Genomic DNA, 21,394 nt, shown 5'->3' with positions numbered 1-21,394 from the left:
AACGAATTGCCCTGTGGCTGTAGGAACACTGAAGCTTGGTGCATAACTCCGGAGGAAGCACACAATCCTGTGATTACCAATACGAATGAGGTGCTCCAAACTGTATCAGTTTCCTCTGTGGTTACCTGAGCGTGTCTCTTATTTTTTGGAGAATTAAGGAGAGGTTTCCTTAAAAAAAAAATTTTTTTTTCTTTCTGAAACCTGTTTTCACGTAAACCTCCTACCATGAGCTTATTATCATGAGTATAAAGGCCAGTGAGGAAAAAATGTAATATTAAACTGTGGAATGGAACTTGCCACCTAAAAGCTGCATTCTTTAGAGATAAAACTAGTAATCAATTGGAAATCAGCCAAGATATTTGACAAATATGAGTTTGCATATTTACAGGATACACAGCAGACTGAAATCTGAGTTTCTAAAGAACAGGGACAGGGAATGGTTCAGCAGCACCCAGAACATTGCTCCTCTCACCACTCATACTCCTCATACAAAAGCGCGTGTGTTGTTACCTGCCCCAAACGTAATCCTTCCGTATCTCAGTTAACCTTCCAAATTTAAAGTCATAATCTAATCTGCCAGCATCCTTAAGTCTTATATAAAAATAGACATTTTGGACTAATTGCTATTTTCCAAGTTACAGAAGAACCACAGAAAGAAAACAACATCATTGTTTATTGAAGTGTATAGTTTCATCTACTTCATTCTTTTTCTTGAAGACTTTTCCACCATGTAGTTAACAAATAATACATCAACTAAAATGTACAGCAACACTCCTGGAGTTTGAACAGATTGTGTTTAGTGTGCTTCTTGTCTTTAACAATATCCACACTACCTGCTATCCAAAATACCAGGGCATCATCCTCTAATAACCTAACACCAGTGACATTGTTAAACTTCTTAATATCATGAATTTAGGTATTTTTAATACTAAAAGCAAATACAAAGCACAGTATGTCTGCATTTTTTTTTGTTAGAATTCTAACAGTGATTTCATTGAAAATAGTTAAAAATCTATCATATTCAGCTCTCACAGTTAAACAATTATCTGTGGAGAAAGTCAAGCAAAACTTTAGCTCCTAATATCTTCCTGAATTATCTATATATTACCAGATAATTATGTAATCTACTCTTACAACTTCAGATTGCACACAGCATTGCAATGATTAGGTCTCCACAATTTAAGCAAAGGTATGCCTTGAAATAGGTGGATAATTTGGGCAAAGGACACGCAATTGCTGAAGCAGAAACATAAACTATGAAAACAAAAGAGTATTATAATCTGAATTAGCAATTACTTCCAATCTCCATTTTGCTTCATTGTACATGGCCAGTATTTAACCATTAGGCTTGTTGATTCTTTGGCATTAACCAATGACATAACACCATCATAATCATCACACACACACTAATACAATTCTTTTCCATTAGTGTGTATTAGTTCAAGTAATAGGCAGACTTAGGGAAATTATAGTTTAAATTGGGTAGCAATAATGTAGAAATATTGTTTACTAATCCAATTCCAAAAATCACGTCATTTTCTTCCCTTGTCCCCCCAGTCTCGAAATACATAGAAAAAAAATGTACTTACACTGCACGATGAGCTGCACCAAGGCTTCTCTTGGTTTCACATTAAATCCATTGTACTGGCTGGTCTGACATCGGTACATTCCTGACATTTCCCTAGATACATTCACAATCCTCAGTGTTCCATCATAACTCTCCATTTGCATTGACCCATCAGGCATTGCAACTTCTTTATCCGCTCTAGACCAAAGGATGATGGGTTTAGGTTTTCCAGTTACTTGACACTGCAGTTCTATTGTGTCTCCTTCTCTGGTGACCAAAGGTGATTTTTCCTGTGGAACAGTCAGATTGGGTGGAACTTGAAATGGGAAAAAGAAAATTTTTCAAGGTTAGTATGTACTGGTAAAGCATATTCAAACACAGAAAATCATAAGGAAACAACTTCTGCTGGTTGAAGATGTGTGACAATTCAGATGACAAAAATTACAGAGACCTTGGGGATAAGTGGCACTTACCCTCACTTAAAATAATTCTATATTGTTTTCGTAGAACTTTCTCAAATGAGGTCTTCAAACATTAGCAAAATAAATAAAGCATTACATTGCAATGCAAATGGTCAACATAAGAACAATCTACTCAATGACTTGTCATTATCAGCCATTAACTGGGTCTTTAAGATCTGCATTTCACAGAAGAGTGATCCTACTTGCTGAGGTAAGATTTAGCTTTTCAGTCTTCTGCTTCCTATGCTGTTATCTCTTATCCAAGGATGCTATAAGAAAGGGATAAGAGACATTATAGACTTAGCAGGCACAGTAAATGCAATAGGAAAGAGAAAAAGAAGAACCTCTGATATAAAACCAGAAGTTCTAAATTTGGTTTAGAAACTGCTGCCAAACTGCTAAGGTTTAGGATTCGTTCTCTCCCTCGAGGAAGTGAAATGGAACAACTGACTACAATGCCACACTCTGACAATCCAGTGTATTGTTCTTTTTGACTTTTAGTATTTTTTGACATTTTAATTTCAAATGATTTCACTTTAAGATTTTGAGATCACTGTAAATAGTCTGTCATGATGCTGCCACTATTTCTGTAAAATTAATTTTAAGTGAGTTTTCAAAAATATATTTCAATAATCTAAGAATTTAATTTTCTCAAGTAAAGCTAATTTCTGATTTTACTGAAGATATTTATGAGAAAATTAGATTGATTTTACAGGAACTTACCTTACTGTGCTGGAATATATTTATGTTAGGGTTTGGTGAAAAACGAACTAATAAGAGGCATGTACTACTCAATGGATTTTCCTACAAACAATATCACCTGTTCCACTGGAAGACTTTTACTTCTCATACAAATGTGTATGAATTAAAAAGTATTTATGGAATAGGACATCTATCAAAAAAGCATGGGCTAAATTAGAACGGCAGAATAAGAATAACCAGAAATATATGAATAATTCTATCCTTGTGATAAATGTCATATGCTTCCCCTCTTTGGAGTTATTACTGAATATGGACAAAAAGGCAAAGGTTTTATTCTCCCTTCTAGCATTACTGTGCTCCAGTGCCCAGGAAAAAAAACAAATATAATTAATTTTTAAAGTATTTTTCAACTAATGTTGAAATGTTGTTCCTCTTTATTACACAGAGAAAAATAAATTTAAGTACAAAGTGATATGAGAATTAGTTATCTTGCTATTTAAATATCTTCATGTCTTTTTAATTCCTTCATTTACTTCTAATTAAAAAAAAAAAACGTAAATAATGCTAGCATCTTAGAAATCAGAAAATATGAAACGCTAACCACTACCTTCTTGAAGCAGATATATATATATTCTAGGAATTGGCATTAACAAAAAACATGTTTAAAAATGGTTGCATTTTTAAAACCTACATGATTAGATAATTTACTCTTGTAAATATAAACAACTAAATAATTTAGTTAAATAATTTGTTCTTTTTGAAGTGAACCACCAGGGAATGATGCAATTCTAAATAAGCATCATCTAGTAACAATAGGATTGAAAGAAGCTGCAGTATTTATTCTCCCTCCATGAGAAAGGACACAGAATAACAGCAATAAGCTCAGCATTTAACATTAATTATGCTCCTATTGTGTGCCAGGCATAGTTAGGGATTTTACATTTTCATTAATTCTCATGACAATCCTAGGATCAAATATTTAATATTAAAATTTAACAAATGAGAACACTGAGAATGAGCGGATAAATACTTTGAACAGAACTCAAATTGAGGCCAATTTATAGCAGGTGGCCAGTGCAGAGATATGAACCCTGAAGCAGGCTCCAGTAAAGTATGGTGTCTGGAATGAATAACCTGAGTTAGTACCGGACTCCTCTTGCTCATAATTAGTCTGTTCTTATGGACAAACTGGACCAGTTTTACCTGCCCATCTCTTGGTTACTGTCTCAGGGACAATAAAAAAGAGTCAAGGTAGAAATGCGAGGGAGTAAATAACACATATGTTGCAAATTACCTTATCTATCTGTCTTACATCTTATATGTCTATTTTAAATATCTGTATCTACCTGTATGAGAATAATTCCCGTATACAAGTCAAAACTTCTTATAAGATATACCACTCCAAATAAGTATGCAAATTATGATACATTTATGTGAAATAAATGAAAAGAAATTATACATTAAAAGATTATTTAATGGAATGTTATTATTTGAAATCGGAAGATTTCATATCTTCCAAAAACAAACCACATGACCTTGGCCAAGCTTAAGCACTCTGAGTATGAATTTCTTCATTTTTGAAACTAAGAATTTATACTTTACCAGCTCCAAGGTTATTAGTGTTCTGACTATAGGAACAAACAGTAAAAAGTTAAAGATAGAAGCGGGGTTAATAATAAGTATCTATTTTCTAACTTAACAAGATGAATATTCAAAGATCTTATTACATTAGGCCAGTCTAACAAAAATAGATCCTTGACTAGCTATATATTTTTAAGTTTATCATGCTAGATAGTTCAAAAACTCCCTTGTTAATGTATGTTATTCATTTGTTAGATAAACTTTTCTCCCTATGTAATCAAAATTATAGAAATGTAAACCTCAGTTTCAATCTAGGTAAGTTACAAGTTGATTTTTTAATAAATTTGCTCATTTTAAAATAAACACCAAAGCCTAATTAAAATAAAGTTTATTTTCCATCTTTTCCATGAGGCTTTTAAAATCTTGATTTCAGAGTTAACCCTTTCTTTGCAACTTTCTTGGACAAGAAGGTCTTAAAACTTGTCATAGGTTTTATAGACTTCTCTCTCTCTCTCTCTCCACATTAAATTTTCCATTCTCTAGAATGCTCTAAATTATTATCATAATTTTTCTGTCAGGAGATTTTGTTTGTTCTCATGAATATCTCTCTGTTTTGCATGTTTATAATGTGAATTGTAACTTTACCCCAAGGTTCTTCCAGTCAGTGATTGCAGCCTACTACTATTTTCCAAAAGTCTTGCAAATCCCCAAACCTAAGGACTATTTATTTCTTGACTTAGTTGTTAGTTAATTATCAGACCACTTGATCTGCTAATTAAAAACAATAGACTTTTCTTTGTTTCACCATCTTCTAACTCACCACTTCCAATCAGCAGCTTTGGTTTCTCTATCAAAAAAATCTCTCATATCAGCCTATTTCTTTTCATGGCTATAGGTAGCTTTCTTAGTATAAGTCATCCTTATCTCTTCTTGTGACAGTGTCCTAAGTGGTCTTTCTGCTGCCAGTTTAATTCTTCCAGGCCTCCTGCTTCTGTGTCATAAACTTTATCATCATAAATAAAATTATGTTCCTGTAACTATGAAAAACTTCAATCCTCAATGAGTGTGCTCATCATAATACTGCTTTAATTAAAAAAAATAATAACTGAAAACAGCCTGACAGATTAACTAAAAAAATCGTGGTACAGTCACATAATAGATTATGATGCAGCCTTTTTAAATGATGATGTAATAGACCCACATTTATTGACAAAGATATTTATATTGTTAAGCAAGAAAAACATGCTAGTGAATAGCATGAATAGCTACAACCACTATTAAATAGTGAGTAAAACATGTTACTGAGCAGTATGTACAGTATCACATTTTTATATAAAAAAAGACGTATGCTAATGACTGATAACAGAGAGTTTCTTAAAGGGAGAATATACATGATTCATCTTTATACTTGCAGCATCCCACACTCTATTTCACACATAATAGGAACTCAGTAAAAATGTTTATACCAAATGTACAAATTAAGACAGTGAGGCAGTTGAGCACTGATTTATGGAAGAGAACAAGATTTACATGGGGAAAAATGTAGAGGAAAAGAAAGCCCAGAAGGAACTATACCAAAACACTAACAGTGGTTCTCTCTGAGTGTGGGATTATTGGTAAACTTTTTTTTTTTGTATATTGTTCATTTTTCATTCTTGTACAATATGTGCTATGAATATTAGCATATTATAGTCTTCAAGAAGCCCAGAGAAAATTAAAATGTTAATGCAATCTATTATCCAAAGCTCATCTGATGAAAACTCCACTTTTTAATAACAACAAGTGTATCACTCCGGACACGGTATTTTAGAAACATAGTCTTAGAAATGCTCCTCTAGAATCACTCACTCCTACAACACTCATCACTTACAGTTTCACTGACTAGTGAACCTCAGTGCCCTTGCAGTTCTTTCCTGTATTTGGCAAGTCAGGCCCTTGTCTTCTAGCACCCCCTACCTGCCCCGTGTGTTGAGATTCAGTTCAAAGTTACCACTTATGTGATGATACTTTGCCTACCCCTAGGCTGAGTTTGTTGCTCACTCTTCTTGACCATATATTATGTTATATACCCATTTAACCTGTACTCGAAGCTTCACCCTGTATCTTCTTCCATGTCTATATCCCTGACCAGATAGCTCCTTGAAGGCACAGAGTGTCTAACTCTATCTCTAAAGCCTGATGCCCTGCTTTCCTGGATGGCACAGACCAGGAAGTCATGAAATAATTGAGGAAGGAAGAGGGGGAGAGAGGGCAAGAGGGTAAGAAGGGAAAAAGATTAAAATCTGTGAATATAAAAGAAATAAATGTAATAAGATAAAAATCATGAACATTTAAAAAAAGTAATAAATAACAATGAAACGTAATAATTCTATATAATTAGTAATCCATACAACTAGCAGAATCTCCTCTAAAATATATTGTTAGTATAGATTTCAGATGCAGTAGATCTTCAAATTTGTGAAGGTGTGTGAGAGATAAGAGAGTAAAAAAAGGATTCGTATAGTTTTCCTTTTCTTTCTCCTTTCATTTAAGATTTGGATAGATAAGTTGTAAATTTAAAAAAACAAACGAACAGAAAACAAACAAAAGAGCCAATTTGAGGACATGGCATTTAATTTTGTCATGATGTTTTAATGCTCTTCTCTAATCAACTAAATTATTTTTTCTTAAAATAGTCTCACAATGAAAACGTTAAATTAAGTAGAAAAATTTGAAATGTCTGCACCTTGTGAGATTTATTCATAATGCACTTGCTAGAAAAAAGTCCCTCCGAATAAAAACACAAAGATACATTCTTTGACGTATAGTCTATACACTGTCCTTGCTTTGATTTTTCTTACCTGAAATGCTACTGTAGGAGATGCTATAATCAGAGAAACTTAAAAAACATGGTATGGCACCAAAACTTCTCATTCCAAACATTAAAAAAATAGACAAGTAATATGAACAAACTGGTTCTCTGTCAACTTTTCCACTGTATCACAGACTGTAAAATAAAGTAAGTATAGAAAATATAAATGCTTCCATTTCTTCATTGGGAAAGAAGGTGAGGAAATTTAATCTTCAGTTTTTACTCATAAAATGGCTGGCTTATTTTTCCTTACTCAGAAGAATACAAGGGAAGGTTAGTTCATCTCAACTACATGAGAAAATATCATGCTGTTTGAAACAAAGACATAAGAATATGCTTATTATGAACTTATTGGTTTAAATATGTAAATATGCATAGTACACTTTAATAGTAGATGTTTAAACAAAAGATATACTTCTTTTAATACATTATAATTTTTTATAATAAGCTAAGTAATAAGTAGAATTGTCTCCAGAAGGACAACCAGACTCATATTTTCAAGAATCTTAAAATAAGTATGGCACTAATTTAATCATATTTGAATTTAGGGGGAGAAGTATTTTATAGCACATATGTATGTTCTAGAGTAGAGTGTATAATCTATATTTAAAGCATAAGTAAATAAGACCAAAAATATTGTGTTTATGAAAGTGAACCCCAGAAATCAGAAATCAAGAATTCTCACGCTGACTAGGTATATATAAACACACGTAAAAAAGTTATGACTCAAGTAAATAGTGAATTTGTAGACTCAACTAATCCAAATGAACCAAATTTATTGTATTATTTAACCTTCAAAAACAACAGGTGAGGTAAAAAAAATTATGATAGACTTGACGTGAGTTTCATCCTTGGTGATCTACTGATTGAAACTCCAAGGTTAGCTATATCCTTATTGCAGACCACATAGTTTTAAAGGAAAGATACCTCTATCACACTTGAGTGCTTTCTCAGTGTCCGAGTCAGCAGTTCTCAATTTTTTTTTTCCAACACATTACAGATTAGCTTTGTAAGCATGAGACTTGCACATGGATATAGTCAGATTTTGAGGTTTTGAAAAATCACAAAATAATTTTACATGGAAGTAAAGAACTGAATAGTTTGCAATTGCAACCACTATCAATGGCACATCAGTAATACCTTCTGATAATGGACTATGGGATAAGTAAGATAAGCCTTTGGTTAAGTGAAATTGTCAGCATCTTGTAACTCCACTCCATTCTCTTCCATTCAATTAAGTATCTTCAATGTAAGTGAGAAAAATATCAATACTGTAATCTGTATTTTAAAACCTCCATACACTAATAGTGGAACTATTCTAATTCTCATGCACCTCATAGCTGATTTGATGAGCACACACTAAGATTTGGAATAACTGCCTTAATACATGGAATTTTTAAGAATAAGTGATCATTGAGAAATATTCATATGATGATATAAGGTAAATTTGAGAATTCCCTTCAACTTAAAAATAATTCTAATCCAAATCTCCAAAATACTTTCTAAACTAATAAGCTTGACCCATTTTCTTAATAATTATATGTCAATTAAAATGTATAGTTAGATGTGCTTGAAAAATATTCAAGGTGACAAAACAAATCCAACATGCTAAAGACTCCTCATTTACTAATGGATTTGCTCATATTTGCTTTCTTTTAGAGACCATGACGGGTAACAATATTTGATGAAAGACAGAGACACTCTAGAGCTCATTTCTCATGAAAGGAATGAAGGTTGCCAATGGATACTTCCTGTTTTGTAAAAACACACAGACAATATGGTGATTTATATGATATGCAGCACATAGAGTATTTTTGCAATTGTTGTCGTTTTAAAATATGCAGAACTTCCCTGAGCCAAAGGTTAATATAATAATATATTGCATTGCTGCACTTCCTTCTGAATTACCTTCCCCCGTATAAATGAATCACTAAAATCTAATTGACAAATGCTTCTTCCTCCTCCTAAAAAAATCTTACCATTTCTGAATTAATCTTTCTTAAAAATCCTATTATTCTACCATTCAAATAGCTTTAGTAGCTCCCCATTTTCTAGAACGTCTAAATCCCACTGTTTATTTTCCGTTTTACCTGCCAACCCTTATTAAGCCATAGTGCTTCTGTGAAAAGCTTGTTATTCAGTTTTGATAGGTCTCTTGGTCTGCTTAACACTTGGCTCATTCCCTACTCCTTGCCTTCCTTCCTTACTGCTTGCTTTCCTTCCTTCACTCCAGGAATGACTTTCCCGTCATAATACCCATCCAATGATTTCCCATTCTTCTAAGACCCAACTGAAACTTCCTGTTCTCTTAAGTCTCCTGATCTCTGTAACTTTTATTCATCCTCCATGTCTCTGAATTATAGTGTATCTGATTTATTCTATCTATGTCATGACAAAATGTCTACTCTTTTACATATGTAGCCAAAACATTCTGAGGTCAGTACTAGGCTTTATCTATTTCCTCAGAAAATAGCTCCCACAACATGTGATATTTTAAAGTATTTTAGAGGTGCTTAATAAATTCATGATTGATTGATGGAGCACCAATCAAGGTTACTAAGCAACCAAAGTAAGAAAACTATTAATGAATAATCACCTCTTGATTATCAAAGGCTTAATTATAAAGTATATAAATTTCAAGATCATTTTCACACATCAACTCTTTCTATTTTTAGTTTAAAAAAACACAAAAACAATAGGTTTTCATAAAGTTAGCATGTATACTAGATTTTAATTTGGGCATAATAATGAAACAGGGAGGTAAAATATTGTAAGTATTTGGTAGTATTGAGTAATTTGTCCATGCTATGGCTTTCCTCTATCATCAATTTAAAAAAAAGGCTAGTTAGCGCTACAACAGACCATTTGGACCCATATTCTAAGACTTGTATTACTTACAGTCTTGTGGGTAAATCATATATGAAATAGGCACTTATTTTTCAACATGCCATCATACCATATGGTAAGCCTACTGTTTTTGTCCATAATATGAATAAGCATAAATACATCTCTTATCATACTCTATAAATAAAAACTGCCTTTTCTGCACTGACATACACACTTTTTTTTATTGACTCACCTATAATAAATGAGGAGATGCTAATAAAACAGGATTGACAATGTTTTACAAATCTAGCTACAGAGAAAGAAGAAAGCATGTATTAAAAACAAACATGAGGTTAAAATAGCACGGTTTGCATTTTGAAATTCTTAGGGGAAACGTGCATGCACACATACACACACACCCATACATACACACATGCACAACCCTTATTTTTTAAAGAGTTATAGAAAATCTTATTACAATGGTATTGTTAGTTATTTGAAACATATGGGGAGAGGCAGGATCCTGAAGCGTAGCAACTCTGGAGAGTTTAGTATTAGAAGATGGAGGACAGGCAGTGCCATTCAATCAGGAAAACAGGTTTGGCAGGCAACAGTTATGGCTGTTCCAATTTCCCTCTCCCAGCAGGTGTTGCTATGGCACAAGAATAGCCTCTGAGGGATTCAGTGGAACATAAAGTGTAAGATGAAAGAGCAAAAGAGAAAATCATTCTTTGAGTCGCATTCATATTTTCTCTGCTACACAAGCTACAAGGCCAGTTGCAAATAAATACAGGTTCTATTCTTGCTGCCTCATAAACAGATAAATGAAGGGGACCTTAAGCTGGGGTTGCTTATGTAGCATTTGCTTAAGTTTAGTTTTCAAGGATCTTGAATTGCTATGATCTTCACATAATTTGGTTTGCTAACTTGAGCTTACAGTAAAATATTTTCTAGAATCATTAATGTAAATCTATATCAACAAGACAATTTTTTACTGACATTTTTGGGAAAAGATGTGAAAGCATACCTTTTTTCTGAGTTTAACCTCCTTTTCCTGACTTATTGTATGTGTTTCTCATGTACTGAAGTACAGAAATGAACGACGGTCACTGACTAATTATGTAAAGTCTCACATGTGAAAAACTTGTTTTCTTTGAGACAACTAAATAAAAAAACAGGACCAAGATAATTCTACTTGCTAGTGACTCGAATTATGTTAACATTTTAGCAAGCTAGGAATCTGAACTAGACTGAGAAGACCTTGCTTTTTTCTGTAATAAGAAAGGAGATACTATAATAGTCAAAACCTCAAAGTGCTAAGATCTTTAATTACTAAGATATGACCAGGTCATTTGATGAAAAGATAATCAATCTATAATCATTTCTGGGAAATAGGGGACCAATTCCTCAACTTAACTCTCTACTGTTAATCAAGTTCCATTTCATGTTTGGTATATATTTTTTTCAATAATGCAGAGTAAAGGTGGAAAACTATAGTTAATTGGGTATAAACAATTGATTAAGAATTTAAAGTTGAAAAGTTGAATACCACATTCTATACATGCATTATACAAACTAAAGGTAACAAACAGGAAAGAGTCCTATAGCTTAAAAGTTAGCTCAGAGATTCCCAAATTCCTGGAATCCTGATATTCCATTACACATTTGTGTTCTTGCCTACTCACTCTTGAAAATGGTGCCATGATTTATCCAAATATATTTAAATGTGTGTATAAATGCACTATCCCTTAAATTAACATTATGGGAGAAACAAAAGCAGAACTGCATGTATGAAAACTTATGCCCTAGGCTGGAGCTATTACCCATTCATTTTAATACACATTTTTGAGCCCCTCAAATAGGTAAATATGCTTAAGACTGGGGGCAAGAGAGATAAATTAGACCTTTAACTACCTTTAAAACTTTCAGTATGCGTTATGGAAGCTGATAAATAGGGAGAATTCTCAGTAACTGATAACTGCTCACAATCATTTTTAAATCAGAAGGCCTTTTTTAATTGACATGTATAGTCTGGAAGAGTTGTAAGTGTACAAGATTAGAAATTTGACTTGGACACAGGGCCTAACCACTTACTAGCTGTGCAATCTTGGATTGTCTTAATCTGTTTTCTCATCAGCAAATAAGGCTGAGGAAAAGGAGAATTTAATGAGAATTTAAAGATAAAATGGCATAATGCACATTAGAGCATCCTCTGAAGTGTAAAGTATTTCAAGTTGTGTAATATACTTGTAAAGAGCAAGACTCAGGTCTGGCAGCCTAGATTCAGATCTTAGCTCTACCACCTATTAGCTGCATGACCTCAGGAAAGCTATCTAGCCAGTATCTCTCAGTTTTAGTAAAGTGAATATAATATTACCTACTTCAATTTTCTTTTTTTAGAATTAAGCAGTATAATACACATAAAATCTTGAACACAAGGTCTCATATAGTAAACACTCAATATATGTTAGTTATTATATTTTCTCCTCAATGTCTTTTATTATGGTGATATCAATGACTGTATTTTATTGTTCTGCATATATTTCTATATTGAGGGCAAATATTTTGTTTTATTCATACCTGTGATGTCTCAAGTACTGAACATGGGTACACATAGGGTCAACAAAATATTTTATAAATTTGATATATATATATATCATTACCATTGACAGCTGTCTTGGAAATATGCATTCATTTCAGATGAGGACACTATTTGAAGAAGATAACATTTTGGAAAGGACAGGAGTGAACCTTTTTAGTCTGAGTAGTCAGAGGCATCCCCCAAAGCCATCCAAGGAAAGAAGGTGCAGATTTCTGCCATTAGTTATAATAATTTGAACTGTGTGTTTGGACTGTATTATAAAATGGCACATAATACAGATATCCTAGTGCCCATTCTATTCCTGTGAAGTAATGAGGTTTGGACATTCCTCAATACATCTCTCTCTCTCTTATGAAGATGACAAAATGTCATTGCTGTACATTTTCACAAAGGTCAGGGTGTTGCCATGAAAACTGGGAACCAATAAGTAAAAAGGAACTGTCTGATCATGTTAATTATGTGATTGCTTTCCTGTGGGTGAAGGAATTCTAAATTAAAAGGATAAGCTATAAATTATATATCAAAAGTGCAATGAAAGCATAGCAAAAGAAAGATGCTTTAAAGCAATCCACAATTTATTTTATTTTCTATAGGAGGGGGCCCCAATCCCTGGGTCGTGGACCGGTACTGGTCCGTGGCCTGTTGGGGAACCGGGCCGCACAGCAGGAGGTGAGCAGCGGGCGTGCGAGAGAGCGAAGCTTCATCGGCCGCTCCCCATCTCTAGCATTACCGCCTGAACCATCCGGCCCCCTCCTCCCCCTACCACGATCAGTCTGTGGAGTAATTGTCTTCCACGAAACCTGTCCCTGGTGCCAAAAAGGTTGGGGACCGCTGATCTAGAGCAACTGTTGCTCACAGTGATAAACTCTTCAATGCCTAATGGCTAGAAAAATCAATTTACTTCTATAATAAAAAGGCCATTTGTCTCCTTGTAGAATCCATCTGACGTTGTTTGGCCTCTTATACATGATAACTCTGAACAATGCCTGTGGTTTACAAATTCCCTAATTAAATCACTGATTATGTACTACTGAATATGCCTTATCCTGTGGAAATAGACACTATCACCATTTTAATAAACATTTTGACATAAAATGAAGCTGGCTCTTTCATGCTTTGTCAAGAGCAAAGTGAAATAACCAGTGAACACAATGTTCCATCAACAGATCAGGACCACATGTTCTTTAGAGCAAATGAGGTTTAATTAACAGATCCATTAGCAGAGAACTGGTCAGTTAAAACATAGGAGAAGGGTTTTCTTATAACACATGGACACTTTATTAACAAATATTCTACAAATGCATGACTGTATTTTATGATCCATTCTGCCAGTCTGTAGAAGTATAGAATGCTACAGTAAAAATATGGGCCTAATTTTAAAACCACATAAAAACTCATATAACGTCATTGATTGGAATGATATATAACTCATTCTAAGCTAATAAGTGTGTGAATAGAGTTTAGTACCATTTTATTAATATAGTTTCACATTCCATTTTATTCCTAAGCAAGGATATTTCCATTTAAATGTCAACTAAATACATTCTGTTTACAAGTATTATTTAGATAGTCTTGGTGAAAGTGGACTACTTATGTTTCATTTATAGTGAACTGTAATTCATACTAAATGCATTTTAGAGTGCAGACATTTGAACTCCTTGTCATTTTATTATTTCTACTTCACGTATTTAAATTACCAATATATTTCATACTGTGCATAGAACCTTTTTTTAAAGTGCAATGATATGCTTTTAATTTCACATCTTTTTAAATCTCATCATTATTATGGTAGAACATCCCTAAAATTTGGGAAATTCTGATGTATTTACCTGATTTATTTATGTACTCAGAGGAATCTGGTGCCCTCAGTTCTTCCCTTCCCCTGCAAACTATTGTCTTGTCTCCTTATCTAAAGCTTTCAGTTCTGAGCCTAGGCTGTCTCTTAGGCTGACTTTCACCCAACAGGACCACCCAGGCTCCAATTCTTTAGTCAGAGAGGTAAGAAGGCAAACATGCCATGATTTGGGTTTCCTGAAATGGATTCACTTAACAAAAATATTTACATTTCTCACAGCTTATCCCTGGAGTCTGAAATCTCATTACGTGTGCTTGCTCCGTTGAGAAGCTGTGTGTTTTGTGTAAAGAACCTGGGTTTTGCAGTCAGAATTGACCTATGTTCAACACTTTGAAATGCATCAGCATATGCTAATGCTTTGCTTCTCAAATTCGGCGTGGTTATATATGTGTGTAAACTATTCGAGCTTCATGCTTACAATTCATGCATTTTTCTATGTTTTTGTTACGATGCTATAAAAGTTAAAAAAAAAATTCTTCACCATAGACAATGTGATCTACACTTGCGTGCTGCAAGTTTTAATGTATAGACTAGGGTTACTTTAATATGGAATTCATGCCACTCAGGAGTACACATCCCTAGATGTGGTTAGGCAGCATTTTAAAGACACAAACCCTGGGTCCACTCTTCTCAGGAAGCTAGAAGAAGACAAGTATCATCATGTTGAGTTGCCCTAGAGAATTTTTAACCTAGCATAACGCTGAAAGTGGTCTCCTTTGGTGAAATGAATATTGCTCAATCTATGCACCTAGGTTAGAATAGGGTAAGGCCATGCCCCATTTTAGTGAGAGGAATATGAGATGGGCAAATGGGACCTGACATCCTAACACTCTTTGAAGTGGTGTTCAGAGTAGGGGAGAGTGTTGTGCCCCACTATCAACCCAACATATGGTCACATGAACCAACTAGAATATTACCTGAATTCCTTTTAGAATATTTTAATACCTGCCTACAGTGATCTTTTGATGCAAGGCCCTTGTCAAAGGCCATAACTGAATATCAGAATCACCTGCGATAGTAAAGGGACATACCCATGTAACGTAAGATGCTGCAAGCTTATACTGAATTTGGAATCTGAGACTGTAAACTTGAATCAGGTTATGGTTATAGGAAGTGAACAAGTACCTAAGCTTTGGGATCCCATTTCCCTCTCTATAAATGGAAGGCACTAGGTAATCTATAAACGTCCTCAGTATTTAAAAACGATGCCAATAACTGAGACATTTAGAAATCTTTGTAAAATGTTTTACAAAATAGGTATATGGGGACCTGCTCCAATAATCTTTTATTTTTATTTAAAAATAGATATTCAGAATTCATAAATATCCTCAAATTGTGCCACCAAAATCCTAATTGTAATGATTTTCTAAATTTATTTAATCTCTTTGCTAAGCTCACTGATATCCCACAATGAAGGATGAAAAATTAAGACTGTAAAAACGAATGAGGCCCTTTTTATATATTAAAATGAATTCATTTGTAAGCAGATTTTCAGGGGAAAGTCCTTTGCATTAATGGTAGTTCTAACTTCTATTTTGGAGCTATTGTAAGAAATAGCTTTAAGACATTCCAAACTGTAAAATGAAACTTAGTCACTACAAACAAATTATATCACTATAATAATTGTTCTATCTAATGCCAGAAATCTAGGATTCTAGATCTTTTGCTATCACATAGACCAAAACGGCGATCAAACTGTTAGTCTATGGATCTAGTCTCTACGGCTACTTCTATTTATTTCTCTGTTGTTCAATTGATAATGGTAGCTTGGTAGTGTCATCTAAAAATGACATAAAAATTCCAAGTGTTATCATAATCATATCAGTAGTGAATCTAATACCACTCACCACATCTCTATCTTCTCCTCTTGTCAAGAGATGCAGAGTGAGTCCTGGTAATGTAGCTTTAAATAATATACCCTGATTTACATCCATTCTCAACTATAAGTTTGATGGAGACGTTTATTCTTCATCAGTTAATGAATATAATTTTCATAATTCTTTCTTTAATTTGTGTAAGTTATTGCTAGTTATTATAATATTAAGTACAAATTATGGAACTAACTAATTGTGTTCAGTCCTCTGGATTAGAAGCATCTCTATTCAGTCATTTAAAATTCAAATAGTTTCCACGTCCCCATTGCTTGCATTTATAAGTGGATGAAGGGTATAGGAAACATAAATTGGGCATTCTTTCCTATTTCTCATTGACCTGCTCTTATCTCAATGTAATCTGGGAATTTCAAAAAGTGTTTAATTCTGCCAAGTGAAGGAAATCCTCAACACATGACACAGTAATTAGACAACAGCTAATTAACCACTGTTAAACTATGGCTTGTAAGGTAGAATCTTGGTTCTGATATTTGGGGAAGAAAGTGCTGGATATTTTAAGATGATAATTGGAGGAAAATCGTAAATCCGATGTTATTTTCATAATTAGATAGATTCAGTTTTATGAGAAAATTCAATATAAAAACATGATTAATGTTTATTCAACTACTACAGAAAATAGAGTTAATTTAATGCAGCCAATCTTTGCATTTATGCTCTCCCCAAAAATAAGCAGTATAAATACTGATATAATTTACGCTTCTCAAAACAACTTATAACTTCCTGACAAGGCCAACTAAAAATGTTTCAAATATCCTTCTCACTTTTGTAAATGATCTAATTGAAAAGAGAATTAGTGTAATTGTTACCGTCTGTAAATCTTTCTCTCATTCTCTCTCTCTTATTTTCTCTCTCCTTCCTACCCACCTTCCCTCCTTCAATTCCCAATCCTTTCACTTGAAGAAATATAAGAGCTCACTTCCACTATCAAATTCCATGCATCAATATTAAAGTACCTGAAACAAATATAATCTTCACATGCTGATGAAAAGGTATTGAAGGCTCTAAAGATGCTGTAAATACAGGAAGTTTTCCACTGGATATTCCCCGCTTTCATTTGGTTTCCACTGACCACTCTTTTTTTCCATTTTCTTCATGGTTTCTGCTTTTCCCACCATGTCCTTGGACATTTTGTTTGTTTGTTTTTGCTCCACACTCTCTTCTTGGATAAGCTCATCCACTTCTAATTAAGGCAACTGCTTGTGAAGTCCATGTTCTACTTCTGACCTTTCTCTCGATTATTAAACCCTTTTTTTTTTTTTTGGACCATACAACAATCTTTTATTATGTATGGGTTTTTTAAATTATTTCTGCAATCTCTCCATACACAGGCAAAAAATAAAAGTATTGTTTAGCATATTGGAACGTGCAAACTTGATCACTGAATAGAGAAGGGAAAATTATCCCTACAACACGCTTAACCAGGAGGCCAATTCATCTGCCGACCTCCAAGAACATGGAGATGAACACGAGAGACAGACTGTCCCCCATCTGAACCTTCATTCACCACCATTTGATAACCCTTCTTCAGGCCCAGATCAGCAGCACATTTCTTGCCAACAATCATTAAATGTCCAAGAAGACTTTCACTATTATCTTCTGCTGCAGAAATCTGGGATATATGTTTCTTGGGTATCACCAGAAAATGTGTTGGTGCTTGAGGGGAAATGTCATGGAAAGCGAGACAGTGGTCATCCTCATAAATGATTTTGGCTGGAATTTCCTTGTGAATGATCTTCCCAAAAATCGTGTCACCACCAGGCCAGGCTGCCTGAGCCTTAGCCCAAACGCTACTTTCTAATTGGTCACCAGAAACTTGAGAATGTCTTACCAACCTTTCAAGTACACCTAATCCCAAACCAATCTGTCCTCTCAAACCTTTCCTTCAGCCCCTCATTCAGACCTAACATTCCTCAGAATGTGGCATTACCATATTCTGAACTGAAGTATAACATTTTGGAATCATAGAAGCGTAACACACTTTGGGAGGGGAGGAAGAACTCATCTAAGCAAATGGCTTTCAACTGTATGTTTTGAATACTGTGTGCACATGTATGTGTTTGTGAACTTAAGTCAGAATCCCCTGTCCAAATTTAATCGTAGATAGAAGTTCTATATATAAAAGAGAGATATATTTTGTTCTATGTGAAATGGCAAGGGAAATAAAAAAGGGTAAAATTCTCATCTGGTTACTTCCCTTCCCCTCGCAGTTCAGTAGACCCTGAGAATAGTTTTTAAAAATCTCTAGTTGCCATTGGAACACCATGTAGAAATCAGTTACCTAGCTGATCCCTTTATTCTACAGATGGAAAGCTTTGGGGTCCAGCCAGACATAAGGTTGCAATGCTATTAAGTGGTAAATTTGGGCCTGGACCCAAGTCCAGGGCTCTGCACACACTAAACTGCCTGATGTCAATCAGGCACTCTCCCAATTGACTTGAGAGCACTGGTCACTGACTTAACTGCCCCTTAACGAGGTTGTGAGTGTCCCTCAGCACCTCATCTGATTCCTATCAACCTCTTCAGCTGAATAAATAGTCTCCCCCCCAACCTGACCACCACACACACACTCGAATGGGCAGACTCTTTTTTTCTTATATTCCTTTTTTTCCACTCTATTTCCTCAAACTCTTTCTTAAAAGTATCCTAAAGCCGTGGTGGAGAGAAAAGGAACTAAGATGTAAAGAGGTTACCTGACTTCTCAGATGTAGTTTATGAGCGAGTCTCATGCTTCTTCTACCAGCTAAGCCTTCTGTATCTTTCCCTCTCTCACCTGACACATCCATAAAGTAATACATATCTCCACTGCCTTAATTTACTTCCTAATAAAAATTTTCTGCCTCCTCTCTCACATTATCACTAACTGACTCACTGAACACCTCCTCACAATGCAAAGGTAGTCTACAATGTTGGGAAAACAGAGGAAAAGTTTTCTTTGCCCAACTGACTGATTGCGAAGCTTCTGAAATGTCTTCTGAAACTCTCTTCTATTTCTCCACCGTCTTTCCTCTGTCTCTTTTTGGAACACTGCAGATTCATCCAAAGAATAGGCCCTCCTGACACCAATCTGATTATGCTGCTACCTTGATAAAATTCTGTGGTCGTTCTTGACTGTGTGAAGGAGATCTAATTAATTCATTTCCTCCTAAGATCTAGTGCCAAATAATCCCCATTCTTAATCCAGCTCAGATGCCGCCTGCTCTATGGAACTCCTGCTGAATAGATTCAATAATTTCATCCTGTATGCTTCTATATCACTCTGATAGTTTATAAAGCAAATACTTGACTTTATCTGTTAATAAAAATTTTCAAGTGTATGGGATATAAAATCCATGAACTAGACCTTATACATTTTTATTTCTTCCTATAGTCCCTTTCCTATAGTGGTTGTTTAATAAATATTTTGGGGGGTTGAATGTGCACTAAATTTCATCAGTTAATCCCAGAATTGTGGATGACAGCTCTACCTAATTTCTCTTTACCATATTGGAACACTTGGCATTATTCCTACTTGAATTGTCAGTTAACCTTGCCTCTCAAATTTAAATTTTCAACCGCAATCTTCCTCCGCTAAGAACAGATTATTTAAGGCTGAGGGCTTGTGAAATAAAGGTCAGATATACCAAATGGAAGGAAAAAAATACCAGTGACGTAAGCTGTAAATACTGTGTTCATCTCTTGTGGTAGGTTTCCTATTTTTATTAAGAAAACCTCAGAGGTTTTAGGAAGTCTCTGTAAACTGCTCTCATTTGATTTAACATACCTTTATTTTGTGTAATTTTAGCAATTTCTCTCCTAGGTCATTTAGTATATTCTAATGGGGCATTTGGTAAGCCTTCTGGAGGTATCTTTACTCTGAAAATATTCAAGCATGGATTTTTGACTATTTGAATGATTGATATCAATAGGGCACTAGACTTTAGCTCCAAACAGTCTTCATCAATGCTACCTGAGGCTAAATGATAAAAACAATAATAATACAAACAATAATATCTGATGTGGACAACTGACATTTTCTCAAACTTAATTTAGTGTGAGTATAACCATTTTTAGAAAACTTTGCTACTTTTCTTTCATAATATATTTTTTTTGGCTTCTCATCTGTTTTTTTTAATTTTTGAATTTTATTTTATTTTTTTATACAGCAGGTTCTTATTAGGCATCAATTTGATACACATCAGTGTATACATGTCAATCCCAATCACCCAATTCATCACACCACCACCTCCACCCCCCCGGGGCTTCCCTCCTTGGTGTCCATACATTTGTTCTCTACATCTGTGTCTCAATTTCTGCCCTGCAAACCGGTTCATCTGTACCGTTTTTCTAGGTTCCACGTATATGCGTTAATACATGATATTTGTTTTTCTCTTTCTGACTTACTTCACTCTGTATGACAGTCTATAAATCCATCCACGTCTCAACAAATGACCCAATTTCGTTCCTTTTTATGGCTGAGTACTATTCCATTGTATATATGTACCACATCTTCTTTATCCATTCATCTGTCGATGGGCATTTAGGTTGCTTTCATGACCTGGCTATTGTAAAGAGTGCTGCAATGAACATTGGTGTGCATGTGTCTTTTTTAATTGTGGTTTTCTCTGGGTATATGCCCAGTAGTGGGATTGCTAGATCATATGGTAATTCTATTTTTATCTTTTAAGGAACCTCATTACTGTTCTCCATAGTGGCTGTATCAGTTTACATTCCCACCAACAGTGCAAGAGGGTTCCCTTTTCTCCACACCCTCTCCAGCATTTGTTGTTTGTAGATTTTCTGATGAAGCCCATTCTAACTGGTGTGAGGTGATACCTCATTGTAGTTTTGATTTACATTTCTCTAATAATTAGTGATGTTGAGCAGCTTTTCATGTGCTTCTTGGCCATGTGTATGTCTTCTTTGGAGAAATGTCTATTTAGGCCTTCTGCCCATTTCTGGATTGGGTTGCTTTTTGATATTGAGCTGCATGAGCTACTTGTAAATTTTGGAGATTAAATCTTTGTCAGTTGCTTCATTTGCAAATATTTTCTCCCATCCTGAGGGTTGTCTTTTGGTCT

The 21,394-nt window shown here is 34.5% G+C and overlaps 1 protein-coding gene and 1 pseudogene across 5 annotated transcripts in view; both read right to left on the bottom strand.

The window, feature by feature from the left end:
• Positions 1-21,394, bottom strand: part of MDGA2 (MAM domain containing glycosylphosphatidylinositol anchor 2) — an 830,366-nt gene that overhangs the window by 193,154 nt on the left and 615,818 nt on the right. For all 4 annotated transcript variants that reach the window (XR_014242273.1, XM_082383804.1, XM_082383805.1 and 1 more), the window contains one exon: positions 1,590-1,883. Coding sequence is in view for 3 of the 4 variants with exons in the window: in XM_082383804.1 (XP_082239930.1) it covers positions 1,590-1,883 (294 nt within the window). In the remaining variant the exon portion in view is untranslated. The remainder of the gene's footprint in view (positions 1-1,589; positions 1,884-21,394) is intronic.
• On the bottom strand, positions 1,813-19,836 carry LOC309626882 (adenosine 5'-monophosphoramidase HINT1 pseudogene; annotated as a pseudogene). Its single transcript has 2 exons — positions 19,817-19,836; positions 1,813-18,217 (listed from the first exon to the last, which is right to left on the bottom strand). The product of its transcript is annotated as an adenosine 5'-monophosphoramidase HINT1 pseudogene (transcript).

The sequence above is a fragment of the Balaenoptera borealis genome (assembly GCF_965194805.1).
Source record: "Balaenoptera borealis genome assembly, chromosome: 3".
Taxonomy (NCBI): domain Eukaryota; kingdom Metazoa; phylum Chordata; class Mammalia; order Artiodactyla; family Balaenopteridae; genus Balaenoptera; species Balaenoptera borealis.
This window is presented reverse-complemented; position numbering and strand designations above follow the sequence as displayed.